Here is a 21,730-nt window from a genome sequence, read left to right as displayed (position 1 = left end):
CCCTCTCAAAACTAAATAAACATTAAAAAAAAAAAAGTCATCCACTTAACCATCTGAGCCACTCAGGTACCCCTCATATTCACTTTAAAAAAATTTCCCCAGCCAGGGCGCCTGGGTGGCGCAGTCGGTTAAGCGTCCGACTTCAGCCAGGTCACGATCTCGCAGTCCGTGAGTTCGAGCCCCGCGTCAGGCTCTGGGCTGATGGCTCAGAGCCTGGAGCCTGTTTCCGATTCTGTGTCTCCCACTCTCTCTGCCCCTCCCCCGTTCATGCTCTCTCTCTGTCCCAAAAATAAATAAACGTTGAAAAAAAAAAATTAAAAAAAAAAAAAATTTCCCCAGCCATGGAATCTTTTATCCTATTAAAACTTTCTTTATTATATCTGTTTAATCTGTCCAGGTTTCTTATTTGTTGTTCACATATTTTGTCTCTGCCCTCTATCTTTTATTACTACTATCAATTTGTATTTATAATCTATTTGTTTCTTTGGTACTCTTCATCTGCATTCCCAGAGAACATCTCAAATTGGTCTTCTCCAACAGTTGTTCTCAAAGGCTGGTCTGTAGATGGTTACCAGACAGAATGTACCCCCTGGGAGTTTGTTAAGAATAGTTTTTCATACCTTATCTTCAGAGATATTTACACCCTTTTAATAGTGATGAGAAATGGGAAGACCAAGAAGGAAATTCCAGATAAGAAAGAAGCATAGGCAAAGCCCCAGATGTGGGAAACTGTTATGCATGGCATTGAGTACTGGTGGTGGAGAGGGATAAAATGCTTTGGAGCCTGGTGAGAGGTGGGCTGGGCGAAGTTATGGAGGATCATTTATGTCATGCAAGAGAGTTTGTGCTTTGTCATAAGGCATGGGGGAGTTGCTGAGAAGTTATCGGCATTGATAATGAAACATTTTATTCTATCTAGGTTTGCTGAAGGTCAAATAAGTTCACGTTATCTCTGTTCCAATTTGTTAGCAAAAAGATGACTTAAAATAATGGTTAATTTTGTCTGTCTCAATGTTTTCGTGGTTAATTGTTAAGATTGCTTTCAAAGTCTTCAGTAACCTGGAACTTTAAAGTTTTTCTTGCATGATAAACAAGATTGGATTCATTGGACATTCTAGGTCTTTTCCAACAGGATAAGATGTTAAAGCATTGATTACCAAACATATGTTTGTACTTTTGACTTCTTATCGCAGAGAAATTAAGGATATTTTGGTCTGTTGGAAAACCTGCTTTGTGCTTGATTCATGAATTTGCCCTCTAAAGATTCTGGTGTAACAGTTTACAATTGATTACTACTTAGTTTCCACTGGAGACTAGGGTTTCTAAGAGTTAAAATTATGCTAAATGTAGTTAAAACGATGGAGACAAAGGAAACAACTCTATGTAAAAAGTAGGAGATGTGTAAGAAAGATATAAGGAATGGGAATACATTTTTGACGAAGGTAAAAGAAAGTAATTTTGTCCTAAGTGAGATGGATTGTTTGGAGAGAAATGACTGGGGACAAAATTTGAATGCAAAGGAAAGCTGTAGAAGGTTTGTGACCGGAAATCATTGGAAAAGAATTTTATGTGTGGTCAGGATGGACTCATTTAAAATGGATTTTATTTTATTTTTTTCAGGACGGACTAGGTTAAAATGGATTTTTTTAAAAGATTTTTAAAAAAGTTTATTTGAGAGAGAGAGGGAGAAAGAGAGAGAGCACAAGTGGGGAGGCAGAGAGAATAAGAGAGAGAGAATTACAAGCAGACTCCACACTGCTAGCACAGAGCCCAATGGGAGGCTCAAACTCAGGAGCATTAAGATCATGACCTGAGTCAAAATCAAGAGTCGGAGCTTAACCGACTGAGCCACCCAGGTGCCTCTAAAATAGATATAAGGTTAAAATTCTGCTTTTCTGTGTTAAAAAAAAAAAAAAAAAGTTTTCTTGGATTGGTGGTCTATTCCTGAAAACGTAAACAGAGGTTTTTTCTCTTTTGTCAGCCAAAAAACCAAAGCTTGTGTTTTGTCTTTGTCAGGTCTTTGATTACTTAGTTAAAATTTCTCAATGTTAAAGGAGCTAAGTTTTGCTAACAACTATATAATCCTACATATTTGCCTTTGGAATCTCTTATTGCCACCTTGGTTAAATAAATAATTAAGGTTTCAGTTTTATAATGATCTATAATCCTATTCAGGCATGTGCTTTATTTATTTTTTTAATTTTTTTTAACGTTTATTTATTTTTGAGACAGAGAGAGACCGAGCATGAATGGGGGAGGGTCAGAGAGAGAGGGAGACACAGAATCTGAAACAGGCTCCAGGCTCTGAGCTGTCAGCACAGAGCCCGACGTGGGGCTTGAACTCACCGACCGTGAGATCATGACCTGAGCCGAAGTCGGATGCTTAACCGACCAAGCCACCCAGGCGCCCCCAGTCATGTGCTTTATAGCTTTCTAAGGTTTTAACAAACTTTTCCAAGATTTAAATTGTAATGAAGTCTTTTTGACCAGTTAGGTCTTTTTTTGGTATGTTGAGTTACTCTGGAAACACTGACAAACAAATAATGGTAAGCTTTAGGGTATATTGTTTGGGTAAATGCTATAACTGCTCAAATATATGTGCAGTTCCTAAAGTCTTAATATGTTTTGGTGTAAGGTCATCACTTGATATTCTGATTATCGAAATATTATGTGTCACAGAAATGACTGGATTACCTCGTCAATTGCATCATAATGAACTCTCATATTACATTGTTACCCAAGTCCATTTTTGAGTCATTTATTTATAGTTACTGTTCTGAAGCTCTTACAAAACATGTTTCATCTTCAAGGAGATTTATAAAAAGGACCTTTAAGATAAATACAGGAACTTGAGATCTTTAAAATCCTTAAATTAAAATGAGTAAGAATTTCCAGAACTAAAAAACTACATTCACTGGACAAAAATTAGGAATATTGAACTAAATGAACTGAACAGAATGATTCTGTTGGTTAAGTGTCCAACTCTTGGTTTCGGCTCAGGTCATAATTTCATGATTTGTGAGTTCAACCCCCACATCTGGCTCTCTGCTGTTGTAGTGGAGTCCACTTGGGATCTTCTGTCCTCCTCTCTTTTTCTGTCCCTCCCCTGCTTGCTCTCTCTCTCTCTCTCTCTCAAAAACAAATAAAATAAAAATTTAAAAAATCAATGAACTGAGGAAGATTATAGTTTTTGTGACACTTGTTTTAAAGTATTGCTGGTTCTCAGAATAGAGAACCCAGAAATGCACCCACAAATGGATGGCCAACTAACCTTTGACAAAGCAGGAAAGAATATCCAGTGGAAAAAGAATATCCAGTGCTGACAGTCTCTTCAGCAAATGGTGTTGGGAAAACTGGATAGCGACATGCAGAAGAATGAACCTGGACCCCTCTCTTATACCATACACAAAAATAAACTCAAAATGGATAAAAGATGTAAACATAAGACAGGAAGCCATCAAAATCCTAGAGGAGAAAATAAGTAACAACCTCTTTGACCTCAACCACAGCAACTTTTTACTTGACATGTCTCCAGAGGCAAGGGAAACAAAAGCAAAAATGAACTATTGGGACCTCATCAAGAGGTCATTAAGATAAAAAGTTTCTGCACAGCAAAGGAAACAATCAGCAAAACTAAAAGGCAACTGATGTAATGGGAGAAGATATTTGCAAATGACATACCAGATAAAGGGTTAGTATCCAAAATCTGTGAAGAACTTTTCAAACTCAACACCCAAAAAACAAATAATCCAGTGAAGAATAGACACTTATCCAAAGAAGACATCCAGATGATTAACAGACACATGAAAAAATGCTCAACAGCACTCATCATCAGGGAAATACAAATCAAAGCCACAATGAGATACCACCTTACACCTGTCAGAATGGCTAAAATTAACAACTCAGGCAACAACAGATGTTGGCAAGGATGTGGAGAAAGAGGAACACTTTTACACTGCTGGTGGGAATGCAAACTGGTGCAGCCACTCTGGAAAACAGTATGGAGGTTCCTCAAAAACTTAAAAATAGAACTACCCTACAACCCAGCAATTGCACTGCTAGGTATTTATCCAAAGGATACAGGAGTGCTGATTCAAAGGGGGCATGTGCACCCCAATGTTTATAGCAGCAGTATCGACAATAGCCAAAGTATGGAAAGAGCCCAAACGTCCATCAACTGATGAATGAATAAAGAAAATGTGGTGTTATACACACACACACACACACACACACACACACACACACACACACTGGAATGTTACTCAGCAATGAAAAAGAACGAAATCTTGCCATTTGCAACAACATGGATGGAACTAGAGTGTTACGCTAAGCAAAATAAGTCAGAGAAAGACAAATATATGATCTCACTCATATGTGGAATTTAAGAAACAAAACAGATGAACATAGGGGAAGGGAAGCAAAAATAAGATAAAACTAGAGAGGGAGACAAACCATAAGAGACTCTTAAATACAGAGAACAAACTGAGGGTTGTTGGAGGCGTGTTGCATTATGGTGTGGGCTAAATGGGTGATAGGCATTAAGAAGGGCACTTGTTGGGATGAGCCACTTGTAAGTGATGAATCACTAAATTCTATTCCTGAAATCATTGTTACATTGTATGTGAACTAACTTGGATTTAAGTTTTATTTTATTAAAAAAAATTTTTAATAGTGTTTTTATTTATTTTGGGGGAGGGACAGAAAGAGAGGGAGACACAGAATCTGAAGCAGGCTCCAGGCTCTGAGAGGTCAGCACAGAGCCTGACGTGGGGTTTGAACTCATGGACCAGACTGAGAGATTATGACCTGAGCTGAAGTCAGATGCTTAACTGACTGAGCCACATATGCTCCCCAGATTTAAATTAAAAATAAATAAATAAATAAATAAATAAATAAATAAATAAATAAAGTACAAAGAAAAATAAAGATAAAAAAATAAAGTATTGCTGGTTCTGTAATGTTTGCTCTTCTAGATAAAGAAATTTTTCTTTTAAGATATCTGTGACACACAGAAATGTGATAAAGTATTTATTTGTAAACAAACTGAAGTGTTTAACTTTTCTGTCTACCTAAACCCTCTGAAATTCAAAAACTCTTAAGTGAGTATTCTTTCTTTCATGGCAGTTACAGTTACTTGCATAAGTTCAATAAGAATATGTTCTCCCTGAAACAGGATACCATTGGAAATACTGGTTATTTTACCAAGTCTTTGACTGGAATGTTATTTGAGAGACATGCATAGACTCAGATATGACCATATAGCTTTAAGGAATGAAGATTGACTTTTTTGAAGCATCAAACCAAGAAAGCCCCTTGGAAATGTTGGCCTGATACCTTGCTTAGAATTCCCATCAGCTTTACCAGGTGAGTAAAGAATGTCACTTTGTGGCAGGTGCAGGGACCTCAGCATGTTTAGGGACTTTGAGAAGAGGAATTCGTCTAAATCAGCAGGTATTTCAGGCATGTTTGATGGCAAGTACTTCTCTTGGTTTCTGGCCTGGAGAGGCTACTAAACATTTAATCTAGATTCTTTATAAAAAGTTTCAGCAAAGCAAATTGTGGAAGATCTATATGAACAATTGCTGTTCTTGCTGAGCTTATGTAAATAATTATGCCAAGTTAAAACTTGACTTGTTTTGCAAATGAATTAGTCTTGATTTGGCTATCTCCCTAAAAGGGAGAAAAGGTATGCACCTTTATGGATGTTAAATTTTAGCTTTGATTGTGTATAAATGTTTGCCTAAACTGAACAACCTGAGGTAAACTTCAGAAAATTTGTCACAATAGCACAGGTATGGACAATCTTCTTGCTTGTTATTCTGTGGGGATAATAACAGGACCCCAAGGGCATATGCGTATTTAAACAACTGAAAAATGGGATAGATTCCCCCAACAATTGTATATGAAAAGCCTTTTCTCACCATAGATCTATCAATAGATAAAGACTATAGTGCTTTATTAAATTACTTGCTTGAGGTCGGGTTAATTCATAAATTTCTAAGTGAATATGCAAACCATGTCTTCCCTAAACCTGATCTGACAGTTGCTAGAAACCCACCGCATATAAACCCAGGAAGCATGGTTCATTTAAAGGATTAAAAGTTTAATACAGCAGGGGATTTAATTCCAAAATGCAAGGGCCCCTACCCGTTCTTATTATGTATTCCCACTGCATTAGAGTTAGAGGGACACTCTTCATGGGCTCATATCAAGAATTAAACTTGTACCTCCTTCACAGGAAATCAATGAACAAACTAATGTGCCTTCTTATTCCTGTGAACCTCAAACTTCTCTTCAAACAAAAATAAAGGCTGTACCTTTCTTTTCCATTCTCCTTTCTCCAATTTATCCTAATAATTCCTTCTTACAGTGGGCCATTCAAAAGGATCACTACAGACATTTGAATTACAAACCAGAAAACCCCATCTGATTCCTCCTACCTGTTCCAACTCCATCCGAAGACCCTTCAAGCCTGACATCTAAGAATCTTCTCATTGGCAGACACTGGGTTTGTAATTTACTCTATCCATTAACCTATATTTTTCTTGTTTCTATAAAAGTACCTCTTATTAATTACCTAATTGCTTACTAAACAAAACAGAGTCTGGGGGTAGTCTTATCAGTAGCCTAATCTCCAGGAATTCCCTATTGTCTTAATGTTAATGCTTTGCTAGAGAGAAAAACAACTTTAGCTTGACAATAGCTAGGCCTCTGGTAATCTGTGAGTTTTCTTTAGGATATGAAAATACCTTTAAGAAACTTCCTCTTGACTTTATCTCCCCCAACTCCATAGTATATAACCAGTGCAGCTTTCTGCCCATGGGTGCTGTCCCCGTGCTTTAATAAAATCACCTTTTTTTGCACCAAAGACATCTCACAAATTCTTTCTTGGCTGTCAGCTCTGGACCCCCACTACCACTCCAAAACCCAATCAGTTGGACTGGCCTGAGAATTTCCAGAGGCCTCCAGAAGTAGGGCAGTGTACTGGGCCATGATGCGGGGACAGGGTGATGAAACCTGAAACTACTCTGGAATTGAATATGATTTAGTTTTTATTTTACTTGGGCTCATCATTTCTCATACTTGAAGTTTGTTTTGCCTCCAGTGGCTTTTTTCTGTGTCCTGGGGAGCGATGGATCAGAGGCCAGGAGCAGGAGGGTTAGTCCTGGGGTGTGGCCTGAGGAAGAGAAAAATATTCCTCTCTAGATCTCTAGTTGGCATTAACCTTCAAAAGAAGCCTGAGTCTGGGGAGAGATTGGAGATTCTAGTCTGGAAACATGTCTTCTCCCAACACTCCCTCCTTCCTGTCAAACTGTCGCAGGATTCTTGACCTCAGTGTCCAGGGTGACTGGTCTCACCGTTTCCAAGAATCAAGAGGTAGACACACAATAAAATGAGCAGCAGGCAAAAGTTTATTAGAGTATAAGATTAGAAAGTAAGATTGTATGAAAGCCCTTTTTGCAGAGAGGGAACATTCGAAAGTGAATGCCTGTGAACTATAGGCAAGGGACTTTGTTTTATAACGTTCCAGTCAACCCCCCTTCCCTTCTCCCTGTTCCTTCTCAAGTTCTACCCTTATTGCCTAGGTAACTCTAAATGCTTAGTTATTTCTTTTTAATTAGCTCGTTTCCATTGTATGAGGGGTAGTCTGTGGTATGAGGGGTAGTCTATGGCCATACTGTTACTTGTGGGTCATACGTTTTATAGTCTACTAACTTATTTTTAGTTAGGTCTTTTGTCAAGTTCCTGAGGGGATTCTGAGGGGGAGTAAGTAGTGTCAGTTTGTCAGTTACATTCTTTTTTTTTTTTTTTCCTAAATATTTTTATTTATTTTTGAGACAGAGAGAGACAGAGCATGAGCAGGGGAGGGGCAGAGAGAGAGGGAGACACAAAATCTGAAGCAGGCTCCAGGCGCTAAGTGGTCAGCACAGAGTCCAAGGTGAGGCTCGAACTCACAGACTGTGAGATCATGACCTGAGCTGAAGCCGGATGCCCAACCGACTGAGCCACCCAGGCTCCCCAGTGTCAGTTACATTCTTAAGAAAAACCTTAAGCCTGAGGGAGTTTGCTTTTGGTCAGAAGCTCCCAGCATGGTTTTAAAATATGTGTTTTTCTCCACTTGGGGACCTCAGGTCATAACCTTTCCCTTTCTGGCTATTTTACCCTAAGTTTTCCTGTCCTAAAATCTCAGGTCATAGTTTTGGGAGGGTCTTGTCTTTTCTCGGTAAGATCTTTAATAATGACGGGATCTTTTCCCAGAGCCATTATTTTTATTTGCTAAATTCATTTTGGAATGTTCGTGTCCACAGCATGGGCTAATAGTATGAGAGTCTCAGTCCTCTATTGTCTGGAAGGCTTATAAAATTGAGTACTTGAACTTGGGGTAGATGGGATGCTATTACTCAAAGGCATGCTTTGTTTTGCTCTTTCGGCAAATTTCCATACTCTTTCAAATGGGAAAGAGCTGAGCTCTCTAAAGTACTGTTAATGAGGGGCGCCTGGGTGGCGCAGTCGGTTAAGCGTCCGACTTCAGCCAGGTCACGATCTCGCGGTCCGTGAGTTCGAGCCCCGCGTCAGGCTCTGGGCTGATGGCTCGGAGCCTGGAGCCTGTTTCCGATTCTGTGTCTCCCTCTCTCTCTGCCCCTCCCCCGTTCATGCTCTGTCTCTCTCTGTCCCAAAAATAAATAAACGTTGAAAAAAAAAAATTAAAAAAAAAAAAATAAAGTACTGTTAATGAGAAAAAATAAGGAGACAAATTTTCTTCCCAAACTTTATTACAAAAATTTTTTATTACAAGGGTTTAGCAGAGCAGAGTCAGACTTTGCCATCTCTCTTGTGAAAGCTCAATAATTTACAAAATTAAGTTAATAAATATGAAACTAGGTTTGGGTTTTTTTTTTTTTCCAGCCATCTCATGCATTCCTAAGACATAAAGAGGAGAAAATCCTATATCCATATGTAGTACAAAATGAGAAATTTTTCAAATGCCATTTAACTCTCTGTAGGATTTCCCTAGACAGAACAGGTAATCACACTATTTCACCTTTCTCTAAAGATTTAAGAAACATAAATAGATCCATAAATAGTTCATATAAATAAAAGTTTTACCTTTTAAATAATAAATTCCCAAGTCTGAAACCTTGTCTTAAATAAAATACAAAATAAGGCATGTAATTCATTAAAATGGAAACTTCTACCCCAAAGTTATCTCAGGGTCTATTAAATACACAAATAACTTAAAGCCCTTAGAAAAGCAAACAAAAAGTAAATTGTTACTCAGTCAAAACTCCCATCTTTAGGGAGAGGGAATGATCGTTCAGATTCTATCTCTGGACAAAAGTGTTAACTCTGAAACTTCAATGGATGAACTAGTTTAAGTTTTGCTCTTTCGGCAAATTTCCCTCATGAGTTTGGTCAGAAATGGGGCTGGGTCTACTCCCCAGAAAGCCTAACTAGTCTGGGAGCTGGGGCTAGACAGGAAACTCTTATACCACGTGGCGAACAATGGGGGTGACACAGGTGCAGCCCACAGTCACCAGCATCTTCTCCAGCTGGAAGGAGTGGGGACAGTGCCGAGACTCCCTTCGCAGAACCAAGATCTCCTGCTGGATGGGGACGGAGTTCATGTGGTGGTCTTCCTTCCCTTCAGTATTGACACAGCCCCAGTGGAGGCACTTGGCCTCCCAGATCACAGAAGGGTATCTCTCAGGGTCCTCATTCCGGCTGCAGGGAGACAAATGCAAGGAAGAAAGTGAATACCTGGTAAAGCAGCAGGAAGGAAATCAACTAGGGGTAGACAAAGGGAGGCAAATTCACAAGGTGACAAATTACAGGCACTGCAAATTCCCTGAGTGCTGCCAGTCTGAAAAAACTGTTTGGGGAAAAGTTAGATTTTTAAGCACGTGAAATGTTAAGGAATAGCATGATCAGTGTTTCCCAGTTTCTTTGAAGAATGAACCAAATAAGATAGGCTGAGACTGCAGAAAGGATTTAAGTTTGATATAAAGGATGATTTCTTAAGGTAAATCTGATAGACAAAGACCAACGGAATCATTTAGAAATAAGATAGCCATTAATCTCACTTCATGAAGTTTATCTTTGAAACAGGGAAGGCATCAAAATTTTATCTGACAGCACAGTCATGGAACAGAATCCAGAGCTGACTTGAAGGGCTGGAAACCAAAGCTGAAGCCCCTCTAAACTCTTCTCCCCCTCTCTCCTCTAGCTGAGTGAATGACCTGCTTTGACTTTTGAACTATTCTTAGTAATGGGAGGAGGAGAAACCCACAGCCAGGTGAATCTATAGGCACCATGTAACTGAGGCTTATTTGCATAAAATCGAATCACTAAAAAACATTTTGTATCTAATCTTTATGGGGTCAAACATTAGATGTACTAAAGATCAGCAAATATAGGTCTATTGGTGATGTAAAACAAAACTATCTAACTCAAAAAGGGGTGGAAATACCCACCATGTTATTTCCCCCACTGGGATTCAAACTATCTTAACCCATTGCTAATATGACCAAAAAAAAGGAAAAAAAAAGGTACAAAAATCCAAGTTAATTACTAGTAATTTTCAACCAATCATTTAAATGGTAGTTCTGGTAAAAAGAATTTAAGCATTAATTTTCTATGATACATTTCTATTTTTTAAAATAAATAAACAATAGGGGCACCTGGGTGGCTCAGTTGGTTAAGCGTCCGACTTCGGCCCAGGTCATGATCTCACGGTTCGTGGGTTTAAGCCCCACATCAGACTCTGTGCTGACAGCTCAGAGCCTGGAGCCTGTTTCAGATTCTGTGCCTCCCTCTCTCTCTGCCCCTCCCCCACTAGCACTCTGTCTCCCCCTGTCTCAAAAATAAATAAACATTAAAAAAATTTTTTTTAAATAAATAAACAATAGACTTAGGGTGTCCTAAATATTAGAATAAGGACCGCCATTAATTTGGGTGGGTTTTTGGTGTCAGTGACAATGAAATCTAATGGATAGGTGTTCTCTGGGAGAGGTGGTCCTGCGCTCTGTCAAAGAAGTCTATAGAATGTCATTTGAGAATCGTTGCTTTGCACAATGGCCCTTCCAAATCTGACTCATGATTCTAAGTAAAATCATCCTCAAGGTGATTTAACTGGCAGTCTGATGCATAAAAGATAGAACAGTACAGAGATTTTTATCTGGCGCCATTACGTACTGCAGGCTCCATGGTGAAGTGGATCGGCGGTAGTAATCCAAGGGCCTTCTGGAACTTTTATTCCCGTTAAGAATATTCACGTTGACCTTCACATGCTGAGGAAAATTCTTGTCCTCGGTAGTTGGGCATCCTGGATTTTGTGGGAATGCTATTCCTGTCCTCACTATAGCCATCAGACAGAGCAGCAGCAGCAGTGATGGGAACTGAATGGGAAAGAAGAGAGAGGTGGATAGCATGAGAGAGATTGGATTAGCATGTGGTTTTTGTTAACAAATTCTGATGATTATTGTGTTCCTAATCATAGAGAGCATACTATGTCCTAGGACAATCTATAATAAATTTTCAGATCAGTTAGATGAAAAACTGGTATTATGACCAAAGGTTAAGGTTAAGACCATGGAGTGTTTACCAGTCTTGAACAGTCTTCCTTGGACTCAGAAGAGACACATGTTTTTACTGATTGGCAGTAATTTTAGTAAAAAATGGCAAGTCATCACGCTGTTCGTACATGCATCTCTGTCAGGTCACTGGGGTAATAATGGCCTTGATTTTCTGGGAGGAAATTGTCTCCTGAATGATTGTTCTCTGTCCTAGCATTCTGTGAAATCCTATGTGAAGTCAAATGTTCCCCTTAAAAGAAAGGGCTGTAGAAAAATGTGTGTGGTATCAGTATTCACCTGAGAAATGCTGGGCAGAGACATTCAACCCCAAACTGGCCCCCGCTCCCCCTTACGTTTTCTTATGTATATTTTCCAGTTTTTCTAAATGTACGTATATTGATTCTGTAATCAAGTTGGGTTTCAAAAGATGCTTTAAGTTAAATATTTCAAAAATATAAAGACTATTTGCTCTGAACCATAGTAACATGTGTCTCTATTAGAATAGATAGGTTTGGTGTATGAGACTATGGTGTAATAACAGGATAATGGGAAGGAAATTCAGTCCTGCAACTAATTAAATCCTCAAGGATGGCCTTCCATTTTATTTTGGAATAAGAAAAATGCTGTGGCAGAATTCTATCAAATCCCTTGTACTGAGAAAAGAAGATTTATAATAAACATTCCTTCTCACCACACAGCATCATGTGACACTTCTCATGTGGTTTAGCCCCAATCTAGCTATCTTTCAGTTTTAATCTCATCTTTCAAACTGATGTGTATCAGTCCTTGAAAATGCTATAAAGTGGATGAGTATCTACCAAAGCTTTCATTTCCTATCCCATATATGCAGTATATCTCCATGGTTAGAATCCAGAATTTCATGGCTGCATTCCAGAAATATTATCTGGTCCAAATAAGCAAGAGCATTGTAGGTCAGTGCAGGACTCACCATGGATGAAGTTGTCCCAGGAGCCATTGTAGTTTCTTCCACCTAGCTGGAGAAGGATGAGATTGTGCCTGCTGGGAGATGGATAAAATGTAGCGCGAGCTTCTCCCTTTTTATAGGACTTTGCTCCTCTGTGGTCACCTACGTTGGTGTGTTGAAATGGGTTCAAGGGTGACACCATTTTAGTGAAAAGTTCCGTCCTCAAATGAGGTCAGAGAAGAACCTCCCCTTCATGACGGGTAATATCTACCTCAGAAGGAAAACGGAAGGGCAAAAATTCATGTTTCGAAAGATTCATGTCTTCTCTTCGGTCTTCAAGGAACTGTTACTTGTCAGAAGCTGAGCAAAGATGCTTTACTTATGAGCTGATATCATTTATTTATGGCCATATGTGAAGCTGCCGTAAGAGCTATGCTTTATTTTAATGGCTCATGGGAAAATAAATGTTTGACACAACGTTCAAGACTTCTGGTATCATGTACCTTGCTTTCCCATTTGATAATTCCTTTCCTCACCAGATTCACTGCCAGATATTGTGGAGGCCATTGTAGAAACTACTCAAGCTCTCACCATATAAACAAACAATTGAAAAATGAATAACTAATTTAATGATAGGAGGATATATTATTTCATTGCATTAACACCTGCTTTGTTGAATGTTTACTCTGATCAGGAAACTAATAATTAGGTTCAAGAGACATGAGCTTTACTATTAAAGGCATGTCTAACACTGCATGTTACCAAGCAACTTGTTAACTTGTGCAATTCTTCAGGAGGAGTGAGATGGATATGAAGGAGTGGAGGAGTATAGCCGTACAAAGGAAGGAGTTGAGAATGAAGATAGGGCCTGAAGAAAGGTGATGGAAGTAGAGATAAGGACGGCAATGGAGAGTAGAGAATGACAGGAAGGGAAAGGAAGAAAGAGGAAGGATAAAAATGAAAGAGAGAAGGAAATGGTTCTCTCCTTCCTTTTCTCTTCAGTCTAAATTAAATGACTTCGATTTCAGGTCCTTGAGAATAGCTCTCCCTTAGGAACAATAAAGACTAGCATGGGGATGATAAAGATGAGAAGTCAGGGGGTACAGATGTGTCTGGCCACATGTCATCCTCTCTCTGCCCCCTCTACCCAGTGAAGTGAAGGATGGCTCCCAGGTCCTTGCAGCTGGTATCTCATATTATACATGATAATGTAGCAGTGCTCACTAGCAGTTCTAACTCAACAATTCGGGTATATAAGAAGTCTGCTGGACCTTGGGCCTGTTTGCCCTGAGATCCATTCCTCCTTGCTCTGCTCTATTCTGTGTCTCAGAGGATTGACCCCAAAAGCTGTTTTCTTACTCTTCTATCAGCTGATTTCTTTTTTTTTAAAAAAAATTTTTTTTTCAACGTTTATTTATTTTTGGGACAGAGAGAGACAGAGCATAAACAGGGGAGGGGCAGAGAGAGAGGGAGACACAGAATCGGAAACAGACTCCAGGCTCCGAGCCATCAGCCCAGAGCCCGACGCGGGGCTCGAACTCACGGACCGCGAGATCGTGACCTGGCTGAAGTCGGACGCTTAACCGACTGCGCCACCCAGGCGCCCCATATCAGCTGATTTCCAACTAGATTCAGCCAAGGGGAAATTGGACAGAAGAGTGGGAATGGGGAGAAGGAAAGGGGGGAAGAAGAAAGGGTACTTACTACGTCTTCTGGAGCAGTGCTTGTTCTTTTTATCCCTCTAGCCTTAGGATGGTAGTAGCCTCTAATATCAGTCTCCGTTATTATGGTAACCGGTTCCTTGTATTAAATTTCTTCTATTGCAAATGCCTGAAGTCACTTCTGTTTTCTTGGTAGACTCTAAGTGATCAGTGAGGGAGGCCACGAGCAGCTGATCTCAGTGGCAACAGTAGATGAACTTGATAAGTGAAGCAGATACAGATAGAAGTGGAAGATATAGCTTCTCCTAATTTCCCTAGTTCTGGTGTTGACATCATCTATTCTTGAAGGCATGGAGTCACTATGAGCTTTCCTGTTCATCATCTATATGTGATCAGGTAGCAGTCTCAGAAGCTGCTGTGTCTTTCACATCTATTCCCTATTCTCAGAACTGCTCCATTCCTAACTTAGACTCTTACCCACTTGAACTATTTTAATAGTCAACTTTGCTCTTCCCAATTGCTGCTTTATACCCATCTTCAACATTCCTGCAGTAATCCTCAAAGCATGGTTCTGATTGTGCCTTTTCTTGTCCCATTAGCTTGCATACAGAACAAAATACAAAACCTTGAGCATTTTAAGTAGTATTTGAGTTAGTGTTTGAGATGTGCAAACTTTGTAGCTTTGCCTCCCACCATGCTGTATGAACTGGGCTCATGGGGTCCCGATTGTCTTCCTTCTAATGTCTACATGCTTTTTTGTTAAGGTATTATCTCTAAAATGCTCTTCTCAACCTCAAAATGTTGCTAGTCCTTCCGGAACCTGTTCAAATGTGTCTTGTAGGTCTGGAGGTCTTTCTTGATTTTCTTAGTTGGAATGAACAACTCCCATAACATGTAACTTATACATACATCTCTAGTCATTTTTGCTTCATTTTGTTCTGTGTTTTATTTGGCTGGAGAAAGTATTGGAGAGCTGCCTCCAATACTTCATTGGGGGAAAGCTGACTCTAGCTATTCTCCCTACTTCCTGCCTCCAGTGAAATCCAGCCTGCGTGCCATCATTTGAAATGCCAACTCTTAAAATAAGAATGGGGAAACAGGAGCACCTGGGTGACTCAGTCGGTTGAGTGTCTGACTCTTCATTTCAGCTCAGGTCATGATCCCAGGGTTGTGGGATCAAGCCCCACATAGGGCTCTGCTTTGAATGTGATGCCTGCTTAAGATTTTCTCTCCCTCTGACACTCTCCCCTGCTTTCATGTGTGCTCTCTCTCTCTCTCTATAAAAAAAAAAAAAAAAAAAGGGAAAAAAAGGTAGGTTTTCACAAAGGTGTATTTTGAAGTGGTGGTCAGAGCTGGGTATGCCCAGTCTTGAGTAGCACTGGTTTCCCAGATGCATACTTGAGCTGAAAGCCTGTGCTTCCTGGAGGAATGATCAGAAGCACAAAGATGGTGTGAAGAATGGGGAGGGCCCTTCCTCTGTATTTGTCTACAGAGGCAGCTGGCTTAGGTTTGGGTTGCTGTTGAGATTGGGGGAATGCTACACAGAGAATGAGGATGCCTAGGACACTGGACAAGAAGACACTTGTGTATTCAATGGCTCTCCCATTAACTACCCATGCCTTTGGGTATCTCATGTCTTTGAGGCTTAGTTTCCCTCTTGATAGAATGAGTTTTTATATCAGGTAATCTTTGATTATTTATGAATTTTCAAGGAAAATTCAAGGAAATACAAGGAAAATAGTAGGAGAACAAATAAGAGCAGTAAATTAGGGGTGATTATTTTGTTTCATGATTGTCTTCAAGTTTCTCAGTCTTGCTTCTTTGAAGACTTGGAAACCAGATGTCCACAACACATGGGGAACTACCAATTGGGAGTTGGGACCTAGGTGAGGAGAAGAGCAGCTGTTGGAGACTGAACAATATTCCTGGGAGCCAAATGTGCACTTGAGGAGATGATATTGAGGAAAGGTTTGTGGGCTTCTTGACTGAGGGAAAAGATTTTCAATGCTCCTTGACATTATTAGGACACAAAACAGTATTTCTTTCTACTTATAATAGAGAATAATGCAAGAGGTAGAAAAAAATTTTCTTCCTTTTGCATTCAGGAGAGAGTATTGTGGAGTCTTCTGTCTAGATGTAGTGGAAAATTGAATCTGTCATTAAAAAATAAAATAAATGAGCTAATTTTGAAAAAATTCTTTCTTAGGTGGTGAAGTTACCATTGAAATACCATTGGGCTTTTTTATTTTTATTTTTTTGAGTATAATTGACACACAATGTTATATTAGTTTCAGGTGTACAACATAGTGATTCTATAAGTTTATATAAATTTATACCTTATGCTATGCTCAGCACAAGTGTAGCTACCATCTGTCACAATACAGTCTTTATTCTTTAAAAAATTGTTAATGTTTATTTATTTTTGGGAGAGAGAAAGAGTGCGAGTTGGGGGAGCAGCAGAGAGAGAGCTGTCATCAGAGAGCCTGATGCAGGGCTCGAGCTCACAAACCATGAGATCATACCTGAGCTGAAGTTGGAAGCTTAACTGCCTGAACCACCTAGGCGCCCCATGATATAGTCTTTTTAATTTCTATTCTACAGCCTATGTATGTATGTATTTATTTATTTATCTTAAAACTTTTTTAAATAGTTTATTTAGTTATAGAGAGAAAGAGAGAGCATGGGCAGGGGAGTGGCAGAGAGAGAGGAAAAGAGAGAGGGACAAAGAGAGAGAATCCCAAGCAGAGGTCTATGTGGGGCTTGAACTCATGAACCGTGAGATCACAACCTGAGCTGAAACCAAGAGTCAGATGCTTAATTGACTGAGCCACCCAGGCACCCCTCTACAGCCTTTTAAAATAAAAAATAACGATAGTCTGTCTCAGTATAGGAGGGGGAACTGTGCCATCATTAGTGATAAGTGTGTATTATAATTTAAAGGCAATGGCTATTCAAAGAAATGCATGCCATTTTATTTAATGCCCTGCACATCAATAGAAAGACTCCTTTTCTCTTGATTTTGATCTGGGAGAGGGAAACAGTAGCTGCAGAGAATCCCGTTGAGTTTTAAATCTGGAGGCTGATATTGTAAAAATGGTCTAGCCTACAGCAAGCAAAATCAGACACTTAAAATAAAGATATGATATTAAGGGAAGAGAATGTTTGCAATAGGGAGTCATCTGGAGGGTCTTGGAGAATTGCCAAAGTCAGGATTTAACTAAGATCCACGTTTAGGTTTAGCTTATCAAGGTCTAGATCATCTATCCCCAACTTCAAATATTAATGGTGCTATGTACCCGAGGCTCAGCTTTGAGGTTAAAACTGTTGTCTTGTGAGCACCAGGACTCACTACATATGAAATTAACATGACTTATTAAATAGGAAACATTAATCTTAATATCAGCTTGATAGTATTGTTGTTTCTCTCCAGCATAACACAGTTAGGTATGCACAATGACTGTGTTGCTGAGGGCCATCCTGAATGATGAATTTTCGGGTGGGAATACTGTAGGGGTAGGTACAGGCTTCCTCTGGAATCCCTGGTGGGGAAGTTTCCCCTCCTTAGATGACAGGGTGGATTGAAGGAATGATTGACAATGAGGACAGGGCCATTGTTAATGGGTTGGTGAGTGCTGAGAGATGAGAGGCAGAATCCTCTTCAACATTTGGATTCTATTTTTTTTTACGATTGGTCATTCCAATTCTTGGTGAGTTGTTCCTTCCTAATGAAGATACAAGTGAACAGCTCCTTTGAGTAACTTATTTTCTTCTACTGTTGGTTTTTGATGTTGCCCCATGTAGTCCAGACTAGACGATTTTTATCTGAGGAAATCAGATCACAAAACTGTTTGAACATCTTTAAAAAATAAACCTAATCTATTTGGTCAAAAGAACATTGAACAGCGATTACATTATCCATGTGAAATATTTGATTCTGTTCCTGTAACTTCCAAATAGTGCATAATGACTTTATCATTTATCTCATAAGTGAGACTTGCTCTTACACATCTTTTCCATCCCCAAAGCACTGAGATAATGCCTGGAAGCTCTGTAAGAGACCAAGCCATGTAAGAAGGAAGACACCTCACCTCACATCATCTTCAAACAACCACAGTCTATCAGTGTTTCCCCAATCCCTACACTAAAATCCACAATCACACACATCATATGAGTGTGTCAATTTCTCCTTTGAGTAATAACTACTAACCTCATGGAAACCAAGCCTCTTCCTTAGATGGGTTTCTCACTAGCTTTTTACTGAAACACTGATTTAAAGTGGGTCAGAAAACTTTCCATTTCTTTTCAAACAAATAAATTTAGAATTCTATAACTATACATTAGCAGGCACATGCAAATTTGTTTTATGTGTAGCCTTCCCTTTGGTAATGCTGACTTCATTTTATACTCTGAGAATTAAGGTCAGTAAATGACTGAAGTTTCAAGTCTGAACGGATGTCACTGAAAAGTAAGGTCTAAAACAAGCAAACCAAAACCACACACACTGAAGGTGGGCTACCAAGATATCACCTTTATTTTCTTTTCAGAAATTTTGAAGTTAACGTGATTTAGAGACAACCACAGAATGCATTGAAAAGGAAAGATACAGTGTATGAATTGCGAACTGGCTTTTCTTCTTTAGGGAATACAGAGTATGGTGAGGTGGCTGCTTCATGAATTGGAAATATGGTAAAATCGATACATAATGGTGCTGCATCCCTTATTCCAAAATGCTCTGAAGAATTTGAGATCATTTATAACAAAAATTCAAGTAATAAAGTATATAAAAATATGAGTCAGGCCCATGGAACAGAGTCAAAAGCCAAGTTCCAGGAAAAGAAAACCCAAATTCATAGTCCATAAGTCCAATAAAGACCAACATGGTTACTCTAGTTGAGGTTTTCATTTGCCTCTGAGCTCTCTGGCAGCCAAATAAAAAAAGTAGATATGCTCAGTTAGGTAGTTCTCATTATGAGCAAGGAAGAAGCTAGCTTGCTAATTTCTTAGAGGAGATGGAGGTTTTCCTATCGTTACATTTTGAAGGAAAGTTTTTGTTTGGGGTTTATAAAGGACAAGTTTTTGACATTAGACATTCCTATAATCAGATCTCAGCTCCACATTAGTAGCTGTGTGCCCTTGGCCAAATTATATCACCTGAGACTCAGTTTCCATACCTAAAAAATGGAGATAACAATAAACCATGACTCATAAGGAGTTGTGAGGAGTGAATTAGATAACATTTGTGGGATAATATATGTGTGTATTAAGTGCTCACTGGATATTGGTAAAATATTAACTTTATCAGAATGTCAGGGCATGAGAATCTATCAGAATTTGTCAAAATTTTGAGAGAAGAGAGTCACTGGTTCTGAGGGATACTAGTTGTCTGATCATTTGAATGTCCACTCTGTGAGGAAGTCGGGGAATTTCGTCAGGGTTCCATATGGCCGGGATGAAATAGCCATTCCATTCAACAAAGTTTCTTGAGCACCTATTATGTGCCAGGCACTGTGCTAAACTCTGGAGACACAGCAGCATACAAACAGACAAGGACCTGCTTTCAAGGGGCTGACATGCAAGGTAATACAGGCCCTTATTCACATTTTGTATTTACCAAACTGTTGGCTAATAATAAAGTAGGTTTTTAAGGTACTTAGATAACCTTGAAACCAGTGCCCTGGATAGTAGACATAAGCATTCTGACTATTGAAAAGGAATAGTTCCTGCTACAAATTATTAATCTGTTCTTCTGGTTTACATATTGTACTAACAATGAAGGAATTTCAAGGTTTACATATACTGTATGGAACTTAACTTAGACCTACCATCCTGTATATATTTACCTATGTATTTTCTTTCTTCCTATCTATCTATCAATCATATACCTTTCTACAAATATACATTCACATGCAGTTCTTTTCAGACCATGAATGTGATATATGTTCATTTGTTATACAAAATAAGGGAGTGGGGGAAGGAAGAAAAACAAAAAGAAAAATGTAAAAATCCATAATCCTAATTATTAGAAATAAGCTTTTGGAATATACAAAAATTGGGATAATTTTAAGTGTATTCTAGGTTTTTTTTTTGTATTGTTCTAGTTTTTTTTTTTTTTTTTTTTTTAAATTTTTTTTTCAACGTTTATTTATTTTTGGGACAGAGAGAGACAGAGCATGAACGGGGGAGGGGCAGAGAGAGAGGGAGACACAGAATCGGAAACAGGCTCCAGGCTCTGAGCCATCAGCCCAGAGCCTGACGCGGGGCTCGAACTCACGGACCGCGAGATCGTGACCTGGCTGAAGTCGGACGCTTAACCGACTGCGCCACCCAGGCGCCCCTGTATTGTTCTAGTTTTTAAAAATACGTTTAAAAAACTATAAATAGTTGGGGCACCTGGGTGGCTCAGTCAGTTGAATGTCAGACTCTTGATTTTGGCCCAGGTCATGATCTCACAGTTCCTGAGATTGAGCCCAGCCTTCGACTCTGGGATCCGCACTGACAGCATGAATTCTCTCTCTCTCTCCACACTCTTCCCACAAAAATAAATAAATAAACCTAAAAAAACTATAAATATTTTATTTTATGAAATTGGGCCACATTATAATATTGTTTTGTAATCTGTTTTCTCACCTTATAATGTATTCTAAACATTTTACCCTCTTCTAAGCTTTTGTGTGTATGTGTGTTTGAAACAGATTGACTTACATCCTGAGAAATCAATGAACAGCAGGCCATTTAACCAATTGTCTATTGTTAAATATTCTAGTGGCTTCTAAGTTTTTATTATTTCTTTCATTTCTGTACATCTTGTAGTCATTGCAGTAACAACTCTAAGACCAGGGTAGAATTCCTGTGGAGTTCTACACTTCCAAAGTTACTGCATTTAGCTGAATACCACTATTATCAGGATGTAAAAGCAAAGAAAGAGAAAGACCCACAGGCTTATACATGCTTGGTTGCAAAAGTGGAGTGACCTTTGTGAATTCATAACACTGGCAAATTACAATTGTTTTTTAAGTTTATTTATTTTGAGAGAGAGAGAGAGAGAGCGCAAGCAGGGGAGGGGCAGAGAGAGAGAGGGGAGAGAGAGAATCCCAAGCAGGCTCTGTGCTAACAGCAGAGCCTGATGTGGGGTTTGAACTCACACACTGTGAGATTGTAACCTGAGCTGAAACCAAGAGTCAGACGCTTCACCAACTGAGCCACCCAGATGCCCCTACAGTTGTTTTTGATGATGGCTTGACCCTGAAGGAAGTAATTCCAACTCAAGAGTTAAAAAAGTAAAACAACTTAGTGACAAGGCCCAACAGGATGGGTTCAGAGAACAAAGCTTGCTCTGTACTTACAGTAGAATGAACAGTGTAATGATAATGGGACACATTCAATATTTTAATGGTTACAGCAGATATATCATTAAACGAAGGTTTTATTTGTTCAGGTGTCACTGAGTTGCAATTTTCTGGCTTGTATTTTCCTATGGCGGAGAAAGGAGTGAATATTTTGGGTCAAAATACTTTCTTACCAATATTTCTTTGGTAAGAATAAATAGAAATTGTGCTGATATTAACAGCTTT

At 39.1% G+C, this 21,730-nt stretch overlaps 1 protein-coding gene across 1 annotated transcript; it reads right to left on the bottom strand.

The window, feature by feature from the left end:
• Positions 1-9,485: 9,485 nt before the first annotated feature.
• On the bottom strand, positions 9,486-12,549 carry IL17A (interleukin 17A). Its single transcript, XM_030317079.2, has 3 exons — positions 12,523-12,549; positions 11,194-11,396; positions 9,486-9,723 (listed from the first exon to the last, which is right to left on the bottom strand). Exons 1-3 carry the CDS (start codon positions 12,547-12,549, stop codon positions 9,486-9,488), a joined length of 468 nt encoding a protein of 155 aa, XP_030172939.1.
• Between the last annotated feature and the right edge of the window lie 9,181 nt (positions 12,550-21,730).

Source organism: Lynx canadensis, chromosome B2, assembly GCF_007474595.2.
Source record: "Lynx canadensis isolate LIC74 chromosome B2, mLynCan4.pri.v2, whole genome shotgun sequence".
Lineage (NCBI taxonomy): Eukaryota > Metazoa > Chordata > Mammalia > Carnivora > Felidae > Lynx > Lynx canadensis.
This window is presented reverse-complemented; position numbering and strand designations above follow the sequence as displayed.